The following is a 20,876-nucleotide window of genomic DNA, read 5'->3' as shown; positions in this document are numbered from 1 at the left end:
GTGTAACGGGGGAAACGAAAAAGAAAAAAAAAAAGAGAGAAAATCAGCCCCATCTTTGTCTTGTTTACTTCACGTCTTCCCTCACAGCTTCCGAAACCACCCCTCTCTCTGTCTCTTTCTGTCTGTCTGTCTGTCTCTGTCTGTCTGTCTCTCGTTTTAAATAAAATCATTCATTTCGGATGGACTTTTTTTTTCTTTTTTTTTCCTTTTTTTAATCATTTTTTTTTGTTCGTTTCTCTCCACATTATGCGATCTGTATCATAATACCTAATCATCACATCGTATGAACGATATTTCAAAGCCGGAGAGATTGCCTCAGTCGCTTTGTTTCTTTTTTTGGGGGGTGGGGGGTGGGTGGAGGGGCCGGGGTGGCGGGGTGTGTGGGGGTGCAATAAACAAATTGATTGGATGGAGCTATTTCCACATAAAGCAGGATGTTTGACATGTAAAGATCTTGTTATCGATCGCTGTGTTCCTTATTTTTGCTTGTTTATTTTCATTTTATTAGCTGAAACGTTTGGGTTTGTTTGTTTTTTTTACGCAGCGTTGAAAAATAAATAAGATATTTTGTGAGTCTCTTTATCTCCATTTGTTTTAACTTTGGCTCTCTGTCTGTCTGTCTGTCTGCCCATCTCTCAAAAGAATGCGCGCATATGTACTTAAATAATTGTACATGTGTCCTTATTTTAAACAAATATATCGCGTTTACACTACCACCACAACCACTTCCACCACCACCACCACTACTACTACTACCACCACTACTGCTGCTGCTGCTGCTTCTGCCACCATTACTACTACTACTACTACTACTACTACTACTACTACTAATTATGATACAATATTAACACCAATAATGAATAATGGTATCGATTGTCATGATATAACTCTTTGTTGGCGGTCTGTCATCTCTCCACATGAAATATATTAATAATATACTAATCTGTCAAATCTGTTAGGGGCGTGGGGGGGAATCAGAAATCTTCGAAACATAATATTAACGTCCAGCCATTTCTGCCCTCGTTGTTGTTGGTTGTTGTTGTTTTTTGTGTGTGTTTTTGTTTTGTTTTATTTGGGTTTTTTTGGTTTTTTCACTAATATTTTTATATTCATTTTTTTCTCAGCGTGTGAAATTCGGGTAACTCCCCTTGGGAAAGCGCTTCGATACAGTGCAGCGTGACCCATCTCAGTGTTCTTCGTTCTTTTCTGTGCGCAAGTGCATTTGTTTTCTTACTATAAAAGTTGGTTTTCTACTGATTTTTTTTTTTCCCGTGGGACAATTATTTCGTTGCCAAGAGTTGTTTTACGTGCACTGCTAAGCGCATGCTGCACACTGGACCTCGGTTTATCGTCTCAATCAAATGACTATTGGAATTTTTGTTTGTTTGTTTATCCTTCCGGTAATCATTCAGTTGTTCGTATGTTATGTATACGTTATCGCACGCTGATGACTTAAATTTAAAATTCAGTCTTTGGGTTTGCAATTTTGTACAGTGACATAAGACATCTTATAAACGGTTCAATAACACATTATTACTCATTCATACGGAGGTGATGTACAAAGATGGATTTTTCTGTTCCTATTGGACGCGTACATTCACAAACTACACAGAGACATACATAAAGCCAGACATACATGCGATGACACACACACACACACACACACACACACACACACACACACACACACACACACACACACACACACACACACACACACACACATGTGCGCACACGCGCGTGTGTTGCACGTATGTAGCTTAAATGATTTTCTGTATGTTTTTATTTGTTTGTTGCCTTTTCGTTTTGTTGCATCAACATTTAATACAGAATATTCATTTCATTAAAACTATTTGACGGGCGCAGCAGCCGAATGGTTAAATCCTTCCTTTTCTGTTTTCTTCTTCTTCTTCTTCTTCTTCTTCTTCCTTCCACTACTACTACTACTCCTTCTACTACTACCACTACTTCTATTTGTTGTTGACCAGTAATGCTCCTTCACGACGTTTTAATCATCTTAGTGTTAAGTTGTTGTTTTTATAATTGTCGTTGTTGTTGCTCTTAATGGGAAAATATTACCTGACTGTACCGAGCACAAGCACGCCTCAACCACTATACCCTTCTTTGAGTAAAAGTGAAGGAAAATAAATCTCACGTTATCTCTTGAAATTATTTCCACAAGCTAACATAAAAGCGTCGTGAACATGCTGGGGGAGCCCGGAGAAACGAGAGGAAAACAAAACGAAAAAAAGAAAGAATTATCCTGGCTTGATTTGTTAAACAATTTGAAAGTGGAGTAATGATATTTCGTTCAGATTTGTTTATGATGTCAAATGGGTGCTTCTCTCTCTCTCTCTCTTTCTTTCTTTCTTTCTGATGGTGAAAGTGGCGTTTTTTGTTGCTGTTTTTCTCCTCTCTGATGAATAATGTGGGGTGAGTGATTAAAAGAAAGTGTGTATTCATTTTTCTTTCTAATGTTCAAAGTGTTTTTGTTTTATATTATATATATATATATATATATATATATATGAGAGAGAGAGAGAGAGAGAGAGAGAGAGAGAGAGAGAGAGAGAGGAGGTCTTTCACAAGGGATATAACTGTGCTTGATTGCAATCCGATCAAAGGAAGCGATGGCTAGTTCGTCCTGAATGTTTCATTATGATTAAAGTTTGGACTGAAAAAAAACAACAACTGAGCCTCAGAAATAATTTCATTTCTATAACGTTATTTCTAAATCAGTTGTTTTATCTTGTGTATTTTGGGTGTGTTTTTTAAGGTTTCTCTGTCTGTCTGTCTCTCTCTATCTCTCTCTCTTTCTCTGTCTCTGAATCACTTTCTCTGATTCTCTCTCTCTCTCTCTCTCTCTCTCTCTCTCTCTCATATATATATATATATATATATATATATATATATATATATATATATATATACCGTTCTTGTCCTTCTCTCTTTCTCTCTGCTTCACGTAACGTTCATTGTTTGATAATATGATATGAAAAGAATAATAACAACAATAATGTATGCATGTCCACCAGGTCTCGTCGTTCAAACTGACCCCGTCCCATGACCATCACCGCCTCCTCCTTCCAGCTCTCGCCAGCCACAACAACACCACCACCACCACCACCACTACTGCCGCCACCACTGCCACCTCCACCATCGTCATCATCCCTGTATCTACGACAGCCACAGCCCCAACACGCCAGCTACTACTACCACCACCACCACCAGCAATACCACCACCCCTATAACCTCCACCAACACCAAGAAAACCATCATTCCTCATCTCTCCATCTTCTCTCGACTTCTACTAACAACAACAACAACAACAACAACACTTCACCCACCAGCAACACATCAACAGCAACCAGCGCCACCACCACCAACAACAACAGCATCAGCAGTAGAGGCAGCAACAGCAGCAGCAGTATGGAGTCTGGAAGCCTCCTCCACCCGGCCAGCCTCCCCTTCTACCCTCCCATCACTTCCTCGGGCCCCATCCTCCCGCCCAGCCCCGGAGGGGTCCAGGACTCGGTGGCCCGCTCGGCGCTGGCCGTGTCGGGTCAGAACGGCTGGGGCAACTACGGGAACGACTCCTTGGTCCCCCAGCACTCCTGCTCCATGCCTTCTTACTCCAACCCTTTACAGCTAGGCACCTCCTTCTCCGTCAACGGGAAAGCCGCGGCGGCGGCGGCCGCCTACAACTCGTTCGGCGCGGGCGCGGGCGACTACTTCAACAACTGTCGACAGATCAGCCAGCTAGGGAGCACCCTCAACAGCATGCGCAGCTACCACCCGAGCCTCTACGGGGACGTGTACCAGACGGCGGCCGGGCACCCTCCGGCCTACTCCAACGGGCCGTTCTACCCGGAGATGACGCCCGCCGGGTTGCACCACCTGGCTGGCAGGGACCTCAGCTGCGCCGCCAACCCTTCAGACTCTTCTTCGCAAGGTGGGGATTTTTGTTGTTTTTTGTTTTGTTTTTATTTTGGGGGTGGCTGGGTTCTGGGTGGTGGGGGTGGGGGGTTGGTTGGTGGTGGTGTTAGGGGTGCTTTTAGTTGTTGTTGTTTTTATTTTGTTTCGTTGAAGAGAGCTTGTTTTGTATGTATTAGAAACGTTTTATGTTTGTTTTATACAACTACGTACAACTTTGATTTTTTTTTTTTTTTTTTTTTTTTTACATGTGGTTGTGATTTTGTGTAGATCTTTTTAATTTTGTTGTATTTTACTCATGTAAGGTGTCTTGAGCATTACTGTATTTTAATGAAAGGCGCAGTATAAATAAATAAATAATAATAATAATAATGATAATTATTATTATTATAACTACTACTTCTACTACTGGGTGATTGGGTGGTGGTGCTGGGTGGTGGTGGTGGTGTTAGGGTGTTTTTAGTTGTTGTTTTTTATGTATTAGAAACGTTTTATTTTTGTTTTATACTACTACTACTACTACTAGCACACATATCTGTCTCTCCACCTAAAGTCTGTCTGGTTCTCTGTCTTTCCCTAAGGTCTGTGTAATTCTCTGTGTCTGTTCCTGAAGTCTGAGTGGTTCTCTGTATCTCCCTAAAATCTGTGTGGTTCTCCTTCTCTCTACCTAAAGTCTATGTGCTTCTCTGTCTCTACCTAAAGTCTGTCTGTTTCTCTGTCGTTCTACCTACAGTATGTCTGGTTCTTTCTCTCTCTCTCTCTCTCTCTCTCTCTCTCTCTCTCTCTCCCTCTCCCGCTCCCTCTCTCTCTCTCTCTCTCTCTCTCTCTCTCTCTCTCTCTCTCTCTCTCTTTGTATTTTGTTTGTTATTTGTATTTTGTGTTTCTTTTTATCACAACAGATTTCTCTGTGTCAAATTCGGGCTGCTCTCCCCAGGGAGAGCGCGTCGCTATACTACAGCGCCACCCATTTTTTTGTATTTTTCCTGCGTGCAGTTTTTATTTGTTTTTCAGTCCTATTGACGTGGATTTTTCTACATAATTTGTGCCAGGAACAACCCTTTTGTTGCCGTGGGTTCTTTTACGTGCGCTGAGTGCGTGCTGCACACGGGACCTCGGTTTATCGTCTCATCCGAATGACTAGCGTTCAGCCCACCACTCAAGGTCTAGTGGAGGGGGAGAAAATATCGGCGGCTGAGCCGTGATTCGAACCAGCGCGCTCAGACTCTCTCTCTCTCTCTCTCTCTCTCTCTCTCTCTCTCTCTCTGAAGCCTGTGTGGTTCTCTGTCTCTCTCCCTAGTCTGACAGTTTCTGTCTCTCCCTAAAATCTGCGTAGTTCTCTCTCCTTTTGTCTAACGTCATTATAGCTCTGTGCCCCTTCTACCTAAATTCTTTGTGAATATCTGTCCCTCTACGTAAAGTATGTGTGGTTCTTTGCCTCTCTTCCTAAGGTATGTGTGGGTCTCTGTCTCTCCTTGGTAGTGGCGTTATCATTCTTGTTATTGCTATTATTGTGTTGTATTCAATTGGATGGGGAGGGTGTTGGAGGGAGAGACAGACAAAATCTGTGTGTGCGTGGTGTGTGTGTGTGTGTGTGTGTGTGTGTGTGTGTTGTTGTTGTTGTTGTTGTTGTTGTTTTGTGTGTTTGTGTGTGTCTGTCTGTGTCTGTGTTTGTGTGTACTCGCGCGTTCAAAACCCAAGTTATCCACAAACACTACCTCACCGCTAACAAACCCACCCCCATTCCCGGCATCGCACTTGAAAAGTGAAAAACGCATCACCCAGGTTTTGGAATTCAACTTCACAATATTCACATGTGCACAGGATTTTTTCTATCAACACAATTTTAACGATTTCCTCGCCTAAAGAGGTCTTTAGAGCAAAATGAACAACGAAAAGTACAGAACAGGCATTATATCATCAAAGATATATCATGTTAGCAGTGTACGGGACTTCCAGTGAAGGCGTACAGCGCATCGCTTGACCCCCCCCCCCCCACACACACACACACACACTCTCCGAAAAAGCAAAAAAGCAAACATATATATGTCTGTTAAAGGGAGGGTGGTCTCCTCTCCCCCCGCAGACACCCCCCCCACACCCCCTCCTTTTTTTTCTGACATCGGATCAAGTGGTCAAAACACGACCACCTCATCAAAAGTCCATCCTTCAAACTGCCGTTGGTTGTGCGACTAGGGTGGATGATGCGTCTTCTTCTTCTTCTTCTTCTTCTTGGTGTGTGTGTGTGTGTGTGTGTGTGTGTGTGTGTGGTGTGTGTGTGTGTGTGTGCAAGCAAAGAAATAATACAAATAGGCAATGTTTAGACGTCAAACCGCACCCCGAATCTTACCATCTTCAAATTATCATATGGAAATGTACTTTAAAAAAAACCCAGCAAACCCTCAAATATGGAGAGGGAAAAAAGAAAAGAAAAGAAAGAAAGAAAAAAAAAAAGATCGGTACTTCACAGAGGACACATGAACAGCTATAGAATCAGTAAATAACATTGACAGCAAGTATACTCATCCTGGAGCGTACATTTGGCAGTTCCGCTACCTGCGATAATGTTCTATTGTTGTCAGTGTCGGGCAGTTTAGCCATCTTCTCCAAAGGATTGCACAGGGAGACGTTTGCAAAAAGAAAAGAAAAACAAGAGAGGCAAGGCCTTCAAGACTCACTTGTGATAAATTAAGTCCCCTAGCATTAATTACAGAGTAATTTCCCTTTTTTACTATCTGCACCAAAACGTTTGCAAAAAAAAAGAAACTTCCATGCTTAGCAAAAGAAGTTCCTGTTTGAACAACAAATGATAGTAATGACTCCTCTTGTTGTTGGGTCAGAATATCAGATCAAAGTGCCAAGTTTAGAGAATACAAAAAAAATAAAGTAAATACAACAGTAAATGCAGTTTGCATATAATTAGGCTTCATTATTTTTTTGTTTGTTTTGTGCCCATCCCGGAGGTGCAATATTGTTTTAAACAAGATGACTGGAAAGAACTGAATTTTTTCCTATTTTTATGCCAAATTTGGTGTCAACTGACAAAGTATTTGCAGAGAAAATGTCAATGTTAAAGTTTACCACAGACACACGGACACACACACACACACACACAACCGAACACCGGGTTAAAACATAGACTCACTTTGTTTACACAAGTGAGTCAAAAAAGAAAACAAGAAGAAAGTCCCGGAGAGCGTACATGATGAACAGCAGAAAGAAAGAGACAGACAGACACAGAGAGAATGCGCATGATTTTCATTCATCATTTGGCCACAGCCTTTCATGAAGGGCGGGGGGTGGGGTGGGGTGGGTTGGGGGGGGGGAACAGGTGGCAGAATGGTTAAGACGCTTGTCTGCCAGTACTGTGTCTGTTGTGAGGGTCTGGGTTCGAATCCTGCGTACAGTCTTTCGGAGGAGACGATAAACCCGAGGTCCCGTGTGCACTTGGTGCAATGAGAAAGATTTCATGGCAACAAGTGTTGTCCTCTGCAAACGAAATCCACTCTGATAGGCACACACACACACACACACACACACACACACAGAGAGAAAGAGAGAGATAGATATATGCATGCATGCACTCCAGACACATTACAGCTCTTGCAAAAATATACGAACGGATCGAGGGTCACGCCAAACAGAAATGAAGATTAAAGCATCCTGTTTGGATACTGCATTATCTTTTAAATCTGAAGAGACACACACACACACACACACACACAGAGAGAGAGAGAGAGAGAGAGAGAGAGAGAGAGAGAGAGAGAAGGAAAGCCAGAGAACAAGGAACGAAAAATCGATAGAAAAGAGGGAATATTTCCATCACTTAATTCACAACCGAAGTCAAACAAACAAACAAAAAAGAAAAACACAATAAATCCATCACTTAATTCACAACCGAAGTCAAACAAACAAACAAAAAAGAAAAACACAAGAAACAAACACAACATACAAACTCTCGTATCATCATCAAGGATAAGAGGAAATAATAAAGAAAATGCAAAGAGAATGTAAAAAGAAAGAAAGAAATATAGAACAAAATACCTCACCTTAACCATTATAAAGAAAGGTATCAGGGGGAAAAAAAGGTGAAAACATCACTTTCATGATTAGAAAGAAGAAAAGAAAAGAAGGAAGAAAACGGGGGAAAATCGGAAAAAAACCCATGCCACTTTCATCATTAGAACAAAAACGAAAGCCAAAACATGCTACACGCCACTTTCGTAAACAGAAAGAGGAAATAAAACAAGAGAGAGGCAAATACAGTACAAAACACACACCGAGAAAGACCCCACTTTCACTGTCAGAAAGAAAGAAAGAAAGAAAAAGAAAGTTAATAATAATAATAATGTTACAAACCCCACACTTTCATCACCAGGAACAGACATCCAACTTTCATGATCAGGAAGAAAGAAAAGCGGATAAAGACACCCCACTTTCACCACCATCATCATCATCATCAGAAAGAAAGAAAGAAAGGAAATGTAATAAAGTTTCATACACCACTTTCACCATGAGAAAGAAAGAAGAAGAGAAAGAAATGCAAAGAAAACACACACCCAACCGTTACTACCAGAAAAAAAAAAGAAGAGAAAAAGTGAAGAATAGTAACAAAAATATACACCCCACTCTCATCATCAGAATGAAGAAAAGAAAGAAAGCAAGCAAGCAAGCAAGAAAGAAAGAAACAAAATATATGCACTCCCATTTCATCACCAGAAAGAAAGAAGAAGAAAAAAGAAAGAACGAAAGACAATTTAAAAAAAAAAAAAAAAAAAAAAAAAACGACAACAGCAACAACACAAAACAAAAACAACACTTTAATCATCAGAAAAGGAGAGAAAAAGAAAAAGAAAAAAGATACAGCCTTGTTTTGTTTTGTTTTAATCACTCACCTCACTTTCTTCATCAGAAAGAATGAAAAAAAAAAAAAAAAAAACAAAAAAAAAAACAACCGCTACTTTCACCAATAGAAAGAGAAATAAAAAGAGAAGAAAAAAAAACAAAACCGCCACACACACACAGACCATTAACACCATTCATGCATGCAAACTCATTTTCAGCACCACCACCATTAACTTTAAAAAAAAAAACTAAAAAAAACAACCGATGAGCTAGTTCTACAGAGCCTGGAAGGGGAATTAGCTTGGGGCAGTAATGATAAAATAAAGCAAACACTTTTTTTCTTTCAAAACGCGCGCGCGCGCGCGCGTGTGTGTGTGTACATACAAACGCGCGTGTGCGTACGTGTGTGTGTTGGATGAAAAACGATCTATTTGTTGAAAACGACGCATTCGATGAAAACGACCGCAAAGATAAACTGATTAAAGGATTCGGGGTGAGGAGGGTGGTGGTGGAGGGCGTGGGTGATGGGGGGGGGGCAGGGGAGGGTGGTGGTGATAAGAGAGACAGAGACAGAGACAAAGAAAATGATGAAATAATAGGAAAGGAAACAAGCAAGAGAGAAGGAAAACACGAAGAAAAATGTGTATGGGGTTAGAAAGGGTATTGGACTGGAGGTAGTGGGGGCAGGGAAGTAATCGTTCGACCCTCGGGTGACTGAACTGATTCGGGGGAGTGTGGTTGTGGGTGTGGGTTGGTGGGGGAAGGGGGCAAAGGGGGGGGGGGGGGGGCGGGAGACGGTAGAGATCAAAGAGAAAGTGCTTGGCAAGCCGACGTAATCAGACCAGGCATGGTGGTGGGGGAGGTGATGGAGGTTGTGGTGGTGGTGAGAGTAGCGGACCCTGCACAGTTGCAAGATATCTGTGGAACTCTGCGTGCGCCATGCCAAGCTAAACTAATTTTAGCTAAGCCACGCTGTCGCTGTTGCTTCTTCTTGCTTTTGGTGGTGATGGTGGTGTTCTCCATCTTCTTCTGTTTCTGTCATTTCTTCTGCCGTTCTGCTACGTATCCCACGTTCTTGACTACTGTCATAAAAAAAGGGAGGAAAAAAAAAACTATGTCAGCTGTGTTTGTTATTATATATGTGTCCATAGACTAGTCAGGAATCGTTCTAACTTTCGTTTATTACGCAGTACAACCGATACCCAGATTGACACCCAGGTTATGGACAGGATCTCCAGTTAGGGACTTCGTTTTCTGTTTTTTTACAGCTAGGGGCATTGCGCGTGGCTCTTTTCGATCAAGCTCGAAGAGCACCATTGTAAGCGAGATGGTCGATCGCCTGTCTCCCCTTCTGGCTTCAGACCTGCATCTGTTGGCGGTATTGCTGCAGGGAAAATGAGAGACAGAGAAACAAAAGAATGATTTTTTTTTTTTTTTAATACCAAGGTAATGAGAGTAGTATATATGTATGTTGTTTCTTTCCCACCCAGCCTGAGGAGAGAGAGAGAGAGAGAGGCAGATACATAGACAAAGAGAGTGGAGGGGGCCGGGTTGCAGGGGGTTAAACAAAACTAAACGAAATTTTACATTACCAGGGTAATGAGAAAGGTGAATGTACATTTTGTCCCCACCAAACCCTGGGAGACACAGAAAGAGAATGAGAGAGAAACCATACAGAGAGAAAGAGACAGACAGACAGAGTCACAGACACAAAGAGAGAGAGGGAGGGGGAAAAGAGAGAGAGAGAATATCAAAGAGGGAGAGAGAGAAAAGTCGGATCAGATGGGACGGTTTGGGTGGATGCACTTTATTGGGCAGTTGAGGGCTCAATACGCCGATCCGGGCTTGATGTTCATGATCCTTATCGATTTTCGTCTTGAGAGGAAGGAAGGAAGGATGGAAGAGAGACGTGCGCGGAGATAGTTGTATACCTTGCTAAAGGGGTGGCGTTTGGTGGTGGTTGCTGGAAAGAGCAACGATTTATTAATTCGTTTGTTTATGTACGTATGTATGTATGCATGTATGATTGTTTGTATGTTTGCATGTATAAATGCATGGTGTATATACAGAACTAATCAGCGTGACACATAACCATATTGGTGCACACTCTCGCAAAGAACCAACCGACATTGCCGACGGCTGTAGTCATCAATCCACGTAATTCATCATCTCCAGATTTCCATCAAAATTTATGATTAATAACGAAAGGGGGCGGGGTTTAAAAAACAAAACAAAAAATCAAGCAAGTAATACAAATCCACGAAAAAGGAATAAACTAGCCAGCAAAAATGGATGAATATTAGATGGGGAGGGGGTATACATCTGGCGTCTTCGCCAGCGTTTTCAAACACTAGAAGTAGTAGTAGTCGTGGGTAGTAGTAATACTGGTAGTAATAATGATGATGATGATGATGATGATAATAATAATGGGACATTTTGAAGTTGGAAACCTTAAAAGCTTTCAAAAAAACATATATTATATACACTGCATTTGCATAATGCTGCATACGACTGTGTGGGTACATGCACAGTCTAGCTGTGAAATATATTGCGTTGACTGCGAACGGGTTAAAATATTCTGAAAGAGTGGGGGCTAGGGGTGGGGGTTGCCTTCTGGAAAATGAAGTGGTGAATAGATCGGAGAGGCAGAAATAAGACGATATCACATGTATGCACATGTATATACACACACGTTCGGGATTTTTTGTTGTTGTTTGTTTTATAAATCGCACACAAAGCTCAGGCGAGCACGAACATACACACACACACACACACACACACACACACACACACACGCATGCACACACACACACACACACACACACACACACACACACACACACACACACACACACACAGAACATTACAGAGAAGGCTCGCAGCGGTGGTGGTGGACCCGAACGATTTATGTAAGGTCAAACACCGGAACAGCGCGAACCATCGGTTCCAACAGATCTACAAAACCCATCGTTTATTAAGGTTACCGCGTGCATAAACCGAGACCGCACCGACTTCCAGTCATCATCATCCGAGCCTGGCAGCAAGAAGCCTCGGCTATCCAGAGAAACACAGGCCCAATATTGATCGGCCCAGAAAGCTCTCCACAAGTCCTGCTTACAGACAACCATGACTCGACTGTCTATGGAGCAAAAGCAGCAGCCCAGAGTTGTGAGTTGTAGAGGGAACAGGGACGGAGTGAGGGGAGGAAGCGGTGGGTGTGGGTGGGTGGATGGGTGGGTGGGGAGGTGGAGTGGATCGGATCGAAACCCTGAGGAGAGAGGGAGAGAGACACCCGGGCTACCTTTTGTGTCGGTCGCTTTCATTGGCCAAGAAATCTCTGGCGAGAGAGGTTCGCATTCATTAGAAGATTCCAGCCAAAGAGAGAGAGACCTCTCGCCGCCACCAACCCTTCCTTCTTCCTCCCCTCCTTCCTTAGGAGTCCCCCCCCCCTCCTTAGGAGTCCCCCCCCCCTGCCCACCCACCACACCCATTATCCCCACCTTTCTCTTTCTGCCTCTCTGTCTCTGTCTCGCCGTCGCTCTGTTTCTGTCTCTATGTTTCTGTCTCTGCCTCTCTCTGTCTCTGTCTGTCTGTCTGTCTGTCTGTCTCTCCCTTCTCTCTCTCTCTCTCTCTCTCTCTCTCTCTCTCTCTCTCTCTCTCTCTCTCTCTCTCTCCGGCCTCGTCTTCGTCTTCTTCTTCTTCCCTGGACAAAAAAAAAAAAAAAAAAGGAAGGAAAAAAGGTCTCCTCCAGCTAGCGCTAGCTAGCTCGTTGGGCTGAAGCAATTTCCCCGTTGAATGGGACTCCGTGTTTGAAGTGATCCGGCCTAGTCGATTTTTGAAGCAAACGAGGAGGGATGTCGGGGTGGTTTTATGGCACAAATCGAAGCCGGCCAGGGCTAAAGAAGGTCGGCGAGGTTTGTTTGGGCGAGAGAGAGACGGACAAAATGGCTGCGCCGACCCACCGTTTCGGGCGAAAGTCAATTAGCGTTGGCTAGGAATTTTCCGCGATTACTCCATAATAAGACGCTCGTAAAAAATACCGGGGGATGGAGGGGTAGGAGGGGGGTAGGGTTAAGGGGTGGGGGGATAATATCAGAGAGGATCCTTGCCTTGCTTCCATCCATCCTTCCATCCATCCATCCGTCCGTCCTCTACCACCATCGCTCCTCTAATCTTTTCTTCTTTCTTTCTTTTTTTTCCCCTCCTCTTTTTCCATCATCGTCCTGGGTGGGGTTAGGGTTGGCAGGGTGGATTCATTAATATGGCGGACTGGGGTTGCGAGAGTTGGCCGTCTGCTTCTGACAGTTCCTCCTGCCATCATTAGTTCTGGCACCGTGTGATGGCTGTGGTTTAACCGTTTACCGTTTTGTTAGTCAACGTGGTTGGTTGGCGCAGTCGGTATGGCAAGGCAAGGGGGATGTGTGGAAGGCTTTCGTAGCTAATTTATAACGAGGAATCGCGTGGAGCCTCGTGGTTTAGTAATGGGCCCGAATAAGAAGTGAGTGACCACGGGTTCGAATCCCATACATATGTATGAACCGGGATTTTATAATCCCCTCTCCACAACCAACTTGCGGGTGTTGGTCATTCGGACGAGACGATGAAGCGATGTCCCGTGTGCAGCATGCACTAAACACACGGAAAACAGCCCCCGGCCACAAAGGAATGGTTGTCCCTGGCAAAGCTGTATGAAGAAAACTACGCTACGGTACTAAAACAATTACACTTCAAGGCAGAAAAAAAGGGAAAAAAATGGGTGGCGCTGTACTATGGTGAGGCCACTGTGGCCCCGGCGAGAGCAGCCCGAATTTTCATTGAGAGAAAATATTCTTATCACAAAAAAGTAATACAATATAATACAAAATGCAAGAAGAAACGTGGGAGGGATCGAGAGACAGGTTTCGCTCTTAATTTTTGTTTATCTATTTATTTATTTATTTATTTATTTATTTATTTAGTATGCACAAATACTGAGGTACGGACGGGAACGTATATGCAGTGGTCATGGTGGTGGTAAATGGTTGCACTGGTGATTGTTGGTGAGAGTGTTGTGGTGGTGTTGATGGCGGCGGCGGCGGTGGTGATGGTGGTGGTGGTGGTGGTGTGTGTGTGTGTGTGTGTTTGTGTGTGGTTGCATTTTTCGTTTTGTTTCGTTTTTTTGTTTTGTTATTGTTTTTTGGTTTTTTTTTCAGGTGTGTGTGTGGTTGCAATGGTGATTGTTCGTGAATGGAGTGTGTGGTCGTAGATGGTGGTATAGTTGTTAGTGCAGGTGGTGGAGGTTGGGGTGTTGCAGGTGTGTGTGTGTGTTTATGAGAGAGAGAGAGAGAGAGAGAGAGAGAGAGAGAGAGAGAGAGCATGTGCATGTACAGAAGTTGTAGCAGCAGTCGTAATAGCAGTAGTAATAGTAGTAGTAGTAGACAGGGAAGTAGATGTGAAATCCCCCCCCTCTCTCTCTCTCTCTCGCTCTCTTTCTCATTCTCTTTTTTCTTTTTTTTCTTTTTTTCATTTCACCTTTATCCCTTTCTTTCCTTTTTCTAAAGCTATAAGATAAAAGAAAAAGGAGGGGTGGCAGGAGGGGGAGGGGCAGGGGAAAGAGGGTCAGTGGGGTGGGGGTCTTGGGAGGGGTGGGTGGGGGAGAGAGTGAGAGAGAGTCAGGGTGCGGAGGGTGGTGGTGGGAACTGTTGTTTATCGAGGTCAGCGCGGAAAAAGGAGGCATCTAAACTCCGATAAAACTCGAGCATCTTTTTTGCATGATCCAAGCTTAATGACGTCATAATTCAGTCTCTGGCTGCGGGAGGGAGGATGGTCGCGGATTGGTGTGGGGAAGTGAGGGTGAGGATGGGGTCGTCGGGGGGCGGGGGGGGGGGGGGGGCGCAGAAGGGTTGAAGAGAGAATTAGAGGACAACCCCCTCCCCCCATACCCCCCCACCCCAACTCCCTACCCCCCAACTCCCCGTCGCCCCACTGGTTTTATTTCTGCCTCAGGTCTGGAAACAAAATACCTGCGAATGAAACCGATCGCAGTCGTGGAGTAGGGGCAGGGTTGGGATTTAGGGGTGTAATAGATAACCTGGCGCGGAGAAGACAGGGAAGGCACAGACAGACGCACACAGAGGAAGAGAGAGAGAGAGAGAGAGAGAGAGAGAGAGAGTGTGTGTGTGTGTGTGTGTGTGTGTGTGAGAGAGAGAGAGACTCAGAGAGAGAAAGAGAGAGAAAGACAGATAGAGACACAGACAGACAGACAGACGCGCGCAGGGAAAGAGTGTGTGTATGCGTGTGTGTGTGAGAGAGAGAGAGAGACAGAGACAGACAGACAGACAGAGAGACAGACAGACACACACAGGGAAAGAGTGTGTGTGTGTGTGTGTGTGTGTGTGTGTGAGAGAGAGAGAGACGCACACAAAAAAGAGTGTGTGTATGTGTGGGGGAGAGGGGGTGGGGGAGGCAGACAGAGATAGACAGCAGCTGTTGACGAAGGCAGACGGACAGACATTGGGGAGAGACAGTCATGCAGACAGGGAAAGGAGATGCAGACAGGGAGACAGGGATATATACACAAGGGAGAGACAAACAGACAGAGAGAGAAACGAAGAACAGACAGATAGAGAGGAAATTGCAGACAGACAAAGAGTGAGAGATAGACAGGACATTGGTGGACCATGGTAGACAATACATGTGACTGGTTTTCGATATGAGCTAAGAAACTTTTTTTTTTCTTTTTGTTTCAGTTTTCAAGACTACTAACTATGAGATGAAAACTTACTAGAGAGGGGTATATCTGTGCAACGCATGTATGACTCATGACAGATGTTTTTGTCTGATGAAAAACAAAATGCTTTTGAAAGTATTAACTCACTCAGTACGGCCAGTCGTCTCTTCTCCTCTACACAGACCCCTCGGATGTCCAGTGGGTGTCTCAATGACCCAACCTTTAGCTTCCGTCGTCAGAACTGTGGTATTCTTTGTCAACATTCACCTCTTCAGTATAAGTGCCTTCCGCTTGCAATATTTTGATGATGGTAACTGGGGTGAAACGCTGTTAACGTCGTCTCTTTCGCCGTTCGTATGGAGAGAGTTAAACCATACATATTTGCCAGCACCATTGATCTCAGACTTTAGGGAGTGCCATGTGTTCTCTGATCCAGGGTTCATCCGTGAGCAGGGGCTTGAGGCCCCGTTTCGGCATGGTGTTGTGTCCTTGAGAAAGGCACTTCAATCCGATTGTCCTCATCCCACCCAGATTCCATTGGTTACCTGACTTCGATCGGGGAAGGCTAAAATGGCGGAAGGAGAGGATTAAGCACTATCTTCCTATGTCGATCCATAGATACAGTGAATACGAGTGTAGTGCCTGTTTGGCCGTAAAATGATACGGGAGTTTTAACTTGTTTTTTCGACCTGTCTCAGAATGCCACATTTGCATGCTATATAGGAAATTACCATGTCTTTGAAATCAGCGATAAGACTGGACTTTCATCCGATGCCCTGGCTTAGTCATACAATTAAAAAAAAAAAAAATTCCTGGCCAGAGGTTTTGAACAATGGATACCGGTTAAAAGAATTAAAAAAGGACAGATTCGTGTTTCAACATAAAAAAACAACAACAAACAAACAAACAAACAAAAAACACACACACACAAAAAGCCGAACATTTTATATGCCGTCTACACAGTCTAGACATTGGGAATGTGAGACGTTGCAACTAATATATGTTACATTTTACTGGTGTTTTGACGTACAATATCTGTTTGTTCGCTGTTACAATTCAGCTGTACGTACAATTCGGTCTGTCAGTCGGTGCAGGCATGGGGGGCGCCGTGTCAGTATCGGTTAGGGATTGGATTCCTGATCAGGGTTTGAGGCCCCGTTTCGGCATAGTGTTGTGTCCTTGGCATAGGCACTTCACTCCGATATTCATCACTCTATACCCAGGTGTGCTTGAGAACATGACTTGGTTTGGGGACTGTTAGAACAGCGGAAGGAGAGGACTGGGCCCCACTTTCCGATGCCGAGCTGTCGACTTAGTGGAAATGAATTCACTCCCCCAATGACAGCAATAGGCTGTGGGACCTTTAATCTTTACCTTTACCTTTTTGAGGCATGGAATGTGGCATCACATTAGAAGGCCAGCCCCTGTTCCAACTCTGAGTCATGTATTCCCAGTATTGTCTCCAACACTGTCTTTGAGAATAAACGAATAAACAAAAGCACAATGAAACGAAATAGTGAACTGAACTGATAGTTAAAAACAAATGACATAAAAATGAAATACGAAATAAAATCAGATGAATAGAACAAAACAAAATGGTTATTAATAATTACACGAATTCCGCACTTTTTTGTGTGTATGTCAAGACAGTGTATATGTACAGTGCGTGTGCAAATAATGAATGGATAGATTGACAGACAGGTAGTTCATATACATCAAAACACACGGGAGATATAGACCAGGTCTGGGTGGCATTGTCCCCCTTTTCTCTCTTTGAAAAATTGTCCTGGTGTTAGGTTTGTATTGTTCTACTTTTTTTGTCACTAAAAAACGGAAACAAATATATCTGTGTGAAATCAAGACTGCTCTCCATGGGGACAGCTTGTCACCATAGTGCATTGTAACTCTTCTGTTTTTCTTCCCCCCAATAGACTTTCGGATTCAACGACGAACTAAGCATGCACTTAGAGCGCTTGAAAGAATGATTATTTAGCTCTTGGCAACTAGTGTGCTGAAGATGTTTTTTTTTTTTCGTAATTACATAACTCGGATCAGCTGGTATCCGTGGACAAAAATGATTATGATTAAACACAAGGCAATAATCATCACTCCCGAATTGGCCCGTCCAGCCACACCCGACGTTGTGTCAATCACCATCCAGAACTCCATTCCATAGCCTCCCAAGACTGACGGATGCTTAAACTATTCATGATCAGATATGCCGAATTTATAGTTCGTGGATTCAATGTTTTAAAGAAATATGTTATTTGAATAAAGAATAAAACAACATTTATGTTATAAAAGCAGCAACTACTAACCGAATCGAAACGAGTCTATGAAGTGCTTTGTCCTAAGAGAGCCGCCCGAACTTCATCAAGAGCGAGTCATTGTGACAAGACAATAATAAAATGCTACACTGTATAGTACCCAATACGCACACTCACTCTCATATGCGAACTTGCTGCCGAAGAAATATTAAGAAGGACGGGGTAGGATAGAGAGAGACAGAGATGGTGAGAGAATGGAAACATGATGTGAATGAACGTGTGAAGACTTTCATAAACACAGTGATTGCCACGACAATTACAACACATATTTTTTCTCTCTTTTTTTTTCTTTCTTCTTTTTGATTACAGAGCTGATGCGAACGGGAATAAGTTAGGCTGTTCGTAAGAAAGGGGGCATCTTTTCTAACAGATTAACACCCTTGGGTCTCTCTCTCTCTCTCTCTCTCTCTCTCTCTCTCTCTCTCTCTCTCTCTCTCTCTCTCTCTCTCTCTCTCTCTCTCTCTGGCTAGCTGGCTGGCTGGCTGGCTGGCTTGCTCTCTCGTTATCGATTTCATGTGTTTTTGAAAGATCTCTTTGTCCCCTCGTTTTCTTTCCAATAAGAATTTAAAGAGAATTCATTATTGTCCGAGTTACACCTGATTATTTTGTTGAAGCCTCGGAGAGTTTCCAGCACGACGGGTCGTTATGAAAAATCTTTATAAACTTCGTTAGTTTTAACCCTTCTTATGCTCCCCATACACAATTTTTCCTTTCAGTCCCTTCTCGAATTTTTATGCTTCGTCTATAAAAAGAAAGAAAGAGAAAAGAAAAAAAAGTTGGGAAGCATTCAGAGCACGTATATACACTCTTCCCCAACCCTTAGCGCCAGAGGAGAGGATGGGGTGGGGGGTTGGGAGTGGGGGTTGGGGTGGAAATTAACTTCCTAGTTAACGAAAACAAAGCTTTGGAACAGCCACGCAAAAGCCATCACACGCTTCTCTTTCGTTTAATTGTGTTGGGTCCAGGGGCTTGATTTGCCACGTGGCAAAGGGTTTCCCCCAAGACGCTTCCTGCAATCCATTGTTTTATTACTCTTTACTTTCTTCCTCATTTTCTCTTCACTCCAGCCCCTGAGCTCACTCTAATGAAACGAAAGCACCTCGTTAGGCCCAAAGCGATGGTGCTGTAAAGGCCTTAAAAAAACAGAAAAGAAGAGAAAAGAAAACACACACACACACACACACACACACACACACACACACACACACACACACACACACACACACTCAACAGAAGCTTTACCAGTTCTGAAGTAAAAGGTTTCAGCACATGCGCTCGCCGAGACATTACGGGGGGAAGAGCAACAATTCCCGTTGAAGCGCTGCTTGCGAAAAGTTGCGCTTCCTTTAATGGGGTCTAGACTCATTAGTTTACATTTCATTTCGCAGTCCTCGCGTGCTGCTGTTTAAATAAAGGGACGGTCTACCGACGTGTTATACACTCGAGATGAGAACTTGAAAGGAGGGTCTATTTTTTGGTGTGTGTGTGTGTGTGTGTGTGTGTGTGTCTGTCTGTCTGTTTGTGTCTGTGTCCGAAATTTGGACACGCGTTTGCGCGCGTGTGTATGATCAGGGTTAAGGGGTTGGGGTTTATGATTTCTGGAATCATAAAACAGCGCGTGGAAGGGACATCATGAAAAAAGAAGGAAAAGAAAAAAAAAAAAAAAAATCAAGATATCATTTGGTTCGTTTTTGCTTTTCCCGAGCAACAAAGATGTGTGTTGACTTTGTGGTTATTGTGTAACGATAAACTGTCATCTCGGCTTTGCAGTCCAAAAAGCTGAAGTGTGTGCTTGGGAATTGCATCTGTACAATAAAGAAGATGTCGTCATTGGAATTCACAAACCATCGAACGAGTGCATGAAAAAAAAAAAAATAAAAAATAAATAATAATAATAACAAATGACCAAATATACAAATAAACAAATGAACGAAAGGTTAAACAAACAAACAAACAAACAAACAAACAAACAAAACAAAACAAAACCCAAACAATAACAAATAAATAAAGAAGAAAATAAATACATAAATGAATAAATAAAGGTCGATGCCGTTTTCCCATATTCACACATATCCATTATTAGAAAAAGCTGGCTTTTGTCAGCGCATGCGTGTTCTGTCTCTCTGTTTCTGTCTCCGTCTCTCTGTCTGTCTGTCTGTCTGTCTGTCTGTCTCTCTCTCTCTCTCTCTCTCTCTCTCTCTATCTATCTATCTATCTATATATATATATATATATATATATATATATATATAGATATAGATATAGATATCACACACACACACACACACACACACACACACACACACACACACACACACACACACGTATTGAATTGTTCTGTTTGTGTTTGTTCTTTTCTTCTTTCTTTCTTTTTTTTTTCTTATGATGATTTGTCTGCCCCTTAATTTGTTTTGTAATACGATGCATATCATTAGCCGGCGTTCTTCGAAGAACAAAAACATAATGGAAGTTCACCATCATGATTTCCGACGCGTGTATGTTGGATGATTACGAGGCAAATGATCATCTTTTTCTTTTTATTTTTTTTATTTTTTATGGATCTCTACTTCTTTTCTTCAACTCCCTCGCCTCTTTTCCCCCGATTCCCCTCCGTACGCACAACAGAGTGAGGGGAGAGAGAGAGAGAGAGAGAGAGAGAGAGAGAGAGGTGGGGGGAGGGGGAGGAGGGTACTCATCACATGTTGGACGTGTGTGTGTGTGTATGTGTATGTGTGTACGTGTGCGCACGTGTTTTTTGTTTCGTTTTGTTTGCTTTGTTGTTGTTGATTTTTATGTGTGTCTGTGTCTGTGTTTCCTTTTACTTTGCTGCATAATTTGATTGCAGTGTTGAATGATCACATTATCAAAAAGTAAAGATGTATCTCTGTCTCTTTCTTTTCCTCCCACCCTCTCTCTCTCTCCCTCTCTCTCTCTCTCTCTCTCTCTTTCTCTATCTCTCTCTAACTCTCTAATGCACGTGCTACACAAACTGCAGTTCTAGAAATCTGACAGTATCACAGAAAAAGAAAAAGAAAAAAAAACCCAAAAAAACACACATTTGATAC

At 43.0% G+C, this 20,876-nt stretch overlaps 1 protein-coding gene across 1 annotated transcript in view; it reads left to right on the top strand.

Annotated features, from left to right (window-relative positions):
• The first annotated feature begins 3,429 nt into the window (after nucleotides 1–3,429).
• LOC143290119 (uncharacterized) overlaps nucleotides 3,430–20,876 on the top strand; it is a 138,249-nt gene continuing 120,802 nt past the window's right edge. Inside the window, exon 1 of the mRNA XM_076599406.1 lies at nucleotides 3,430–3,952. Within this exon, the coding sequence (XP_076455521.1) occupies nucleotides 3,430–3,952 (523 nt within the window). The remainder of the gene's footprint in view (nucleotides 3,953–20,876) is intronic.

The sequence above is a fragment of the Babylonia areolata genome, chromosome 15 (genome assembly GCF_041734735.1).
Source record: "Babylonia areolata isolate BAREFJ2019XMU chromosome 15, ASM4173473v1, whole genome shotgun sequence".
Taxonomy (NCBI): domain Eukaryota; kingdom Metazoa; phylum Mollusca; class Gastropoda; order Neogastropoda; family Buccinidae; genus Babylonia; species Babylonia areolata.
Note: the sequence above shows the minus strand (reverse complement) of the source record. Positions and strands in the feature narration are given on the sequence as shown.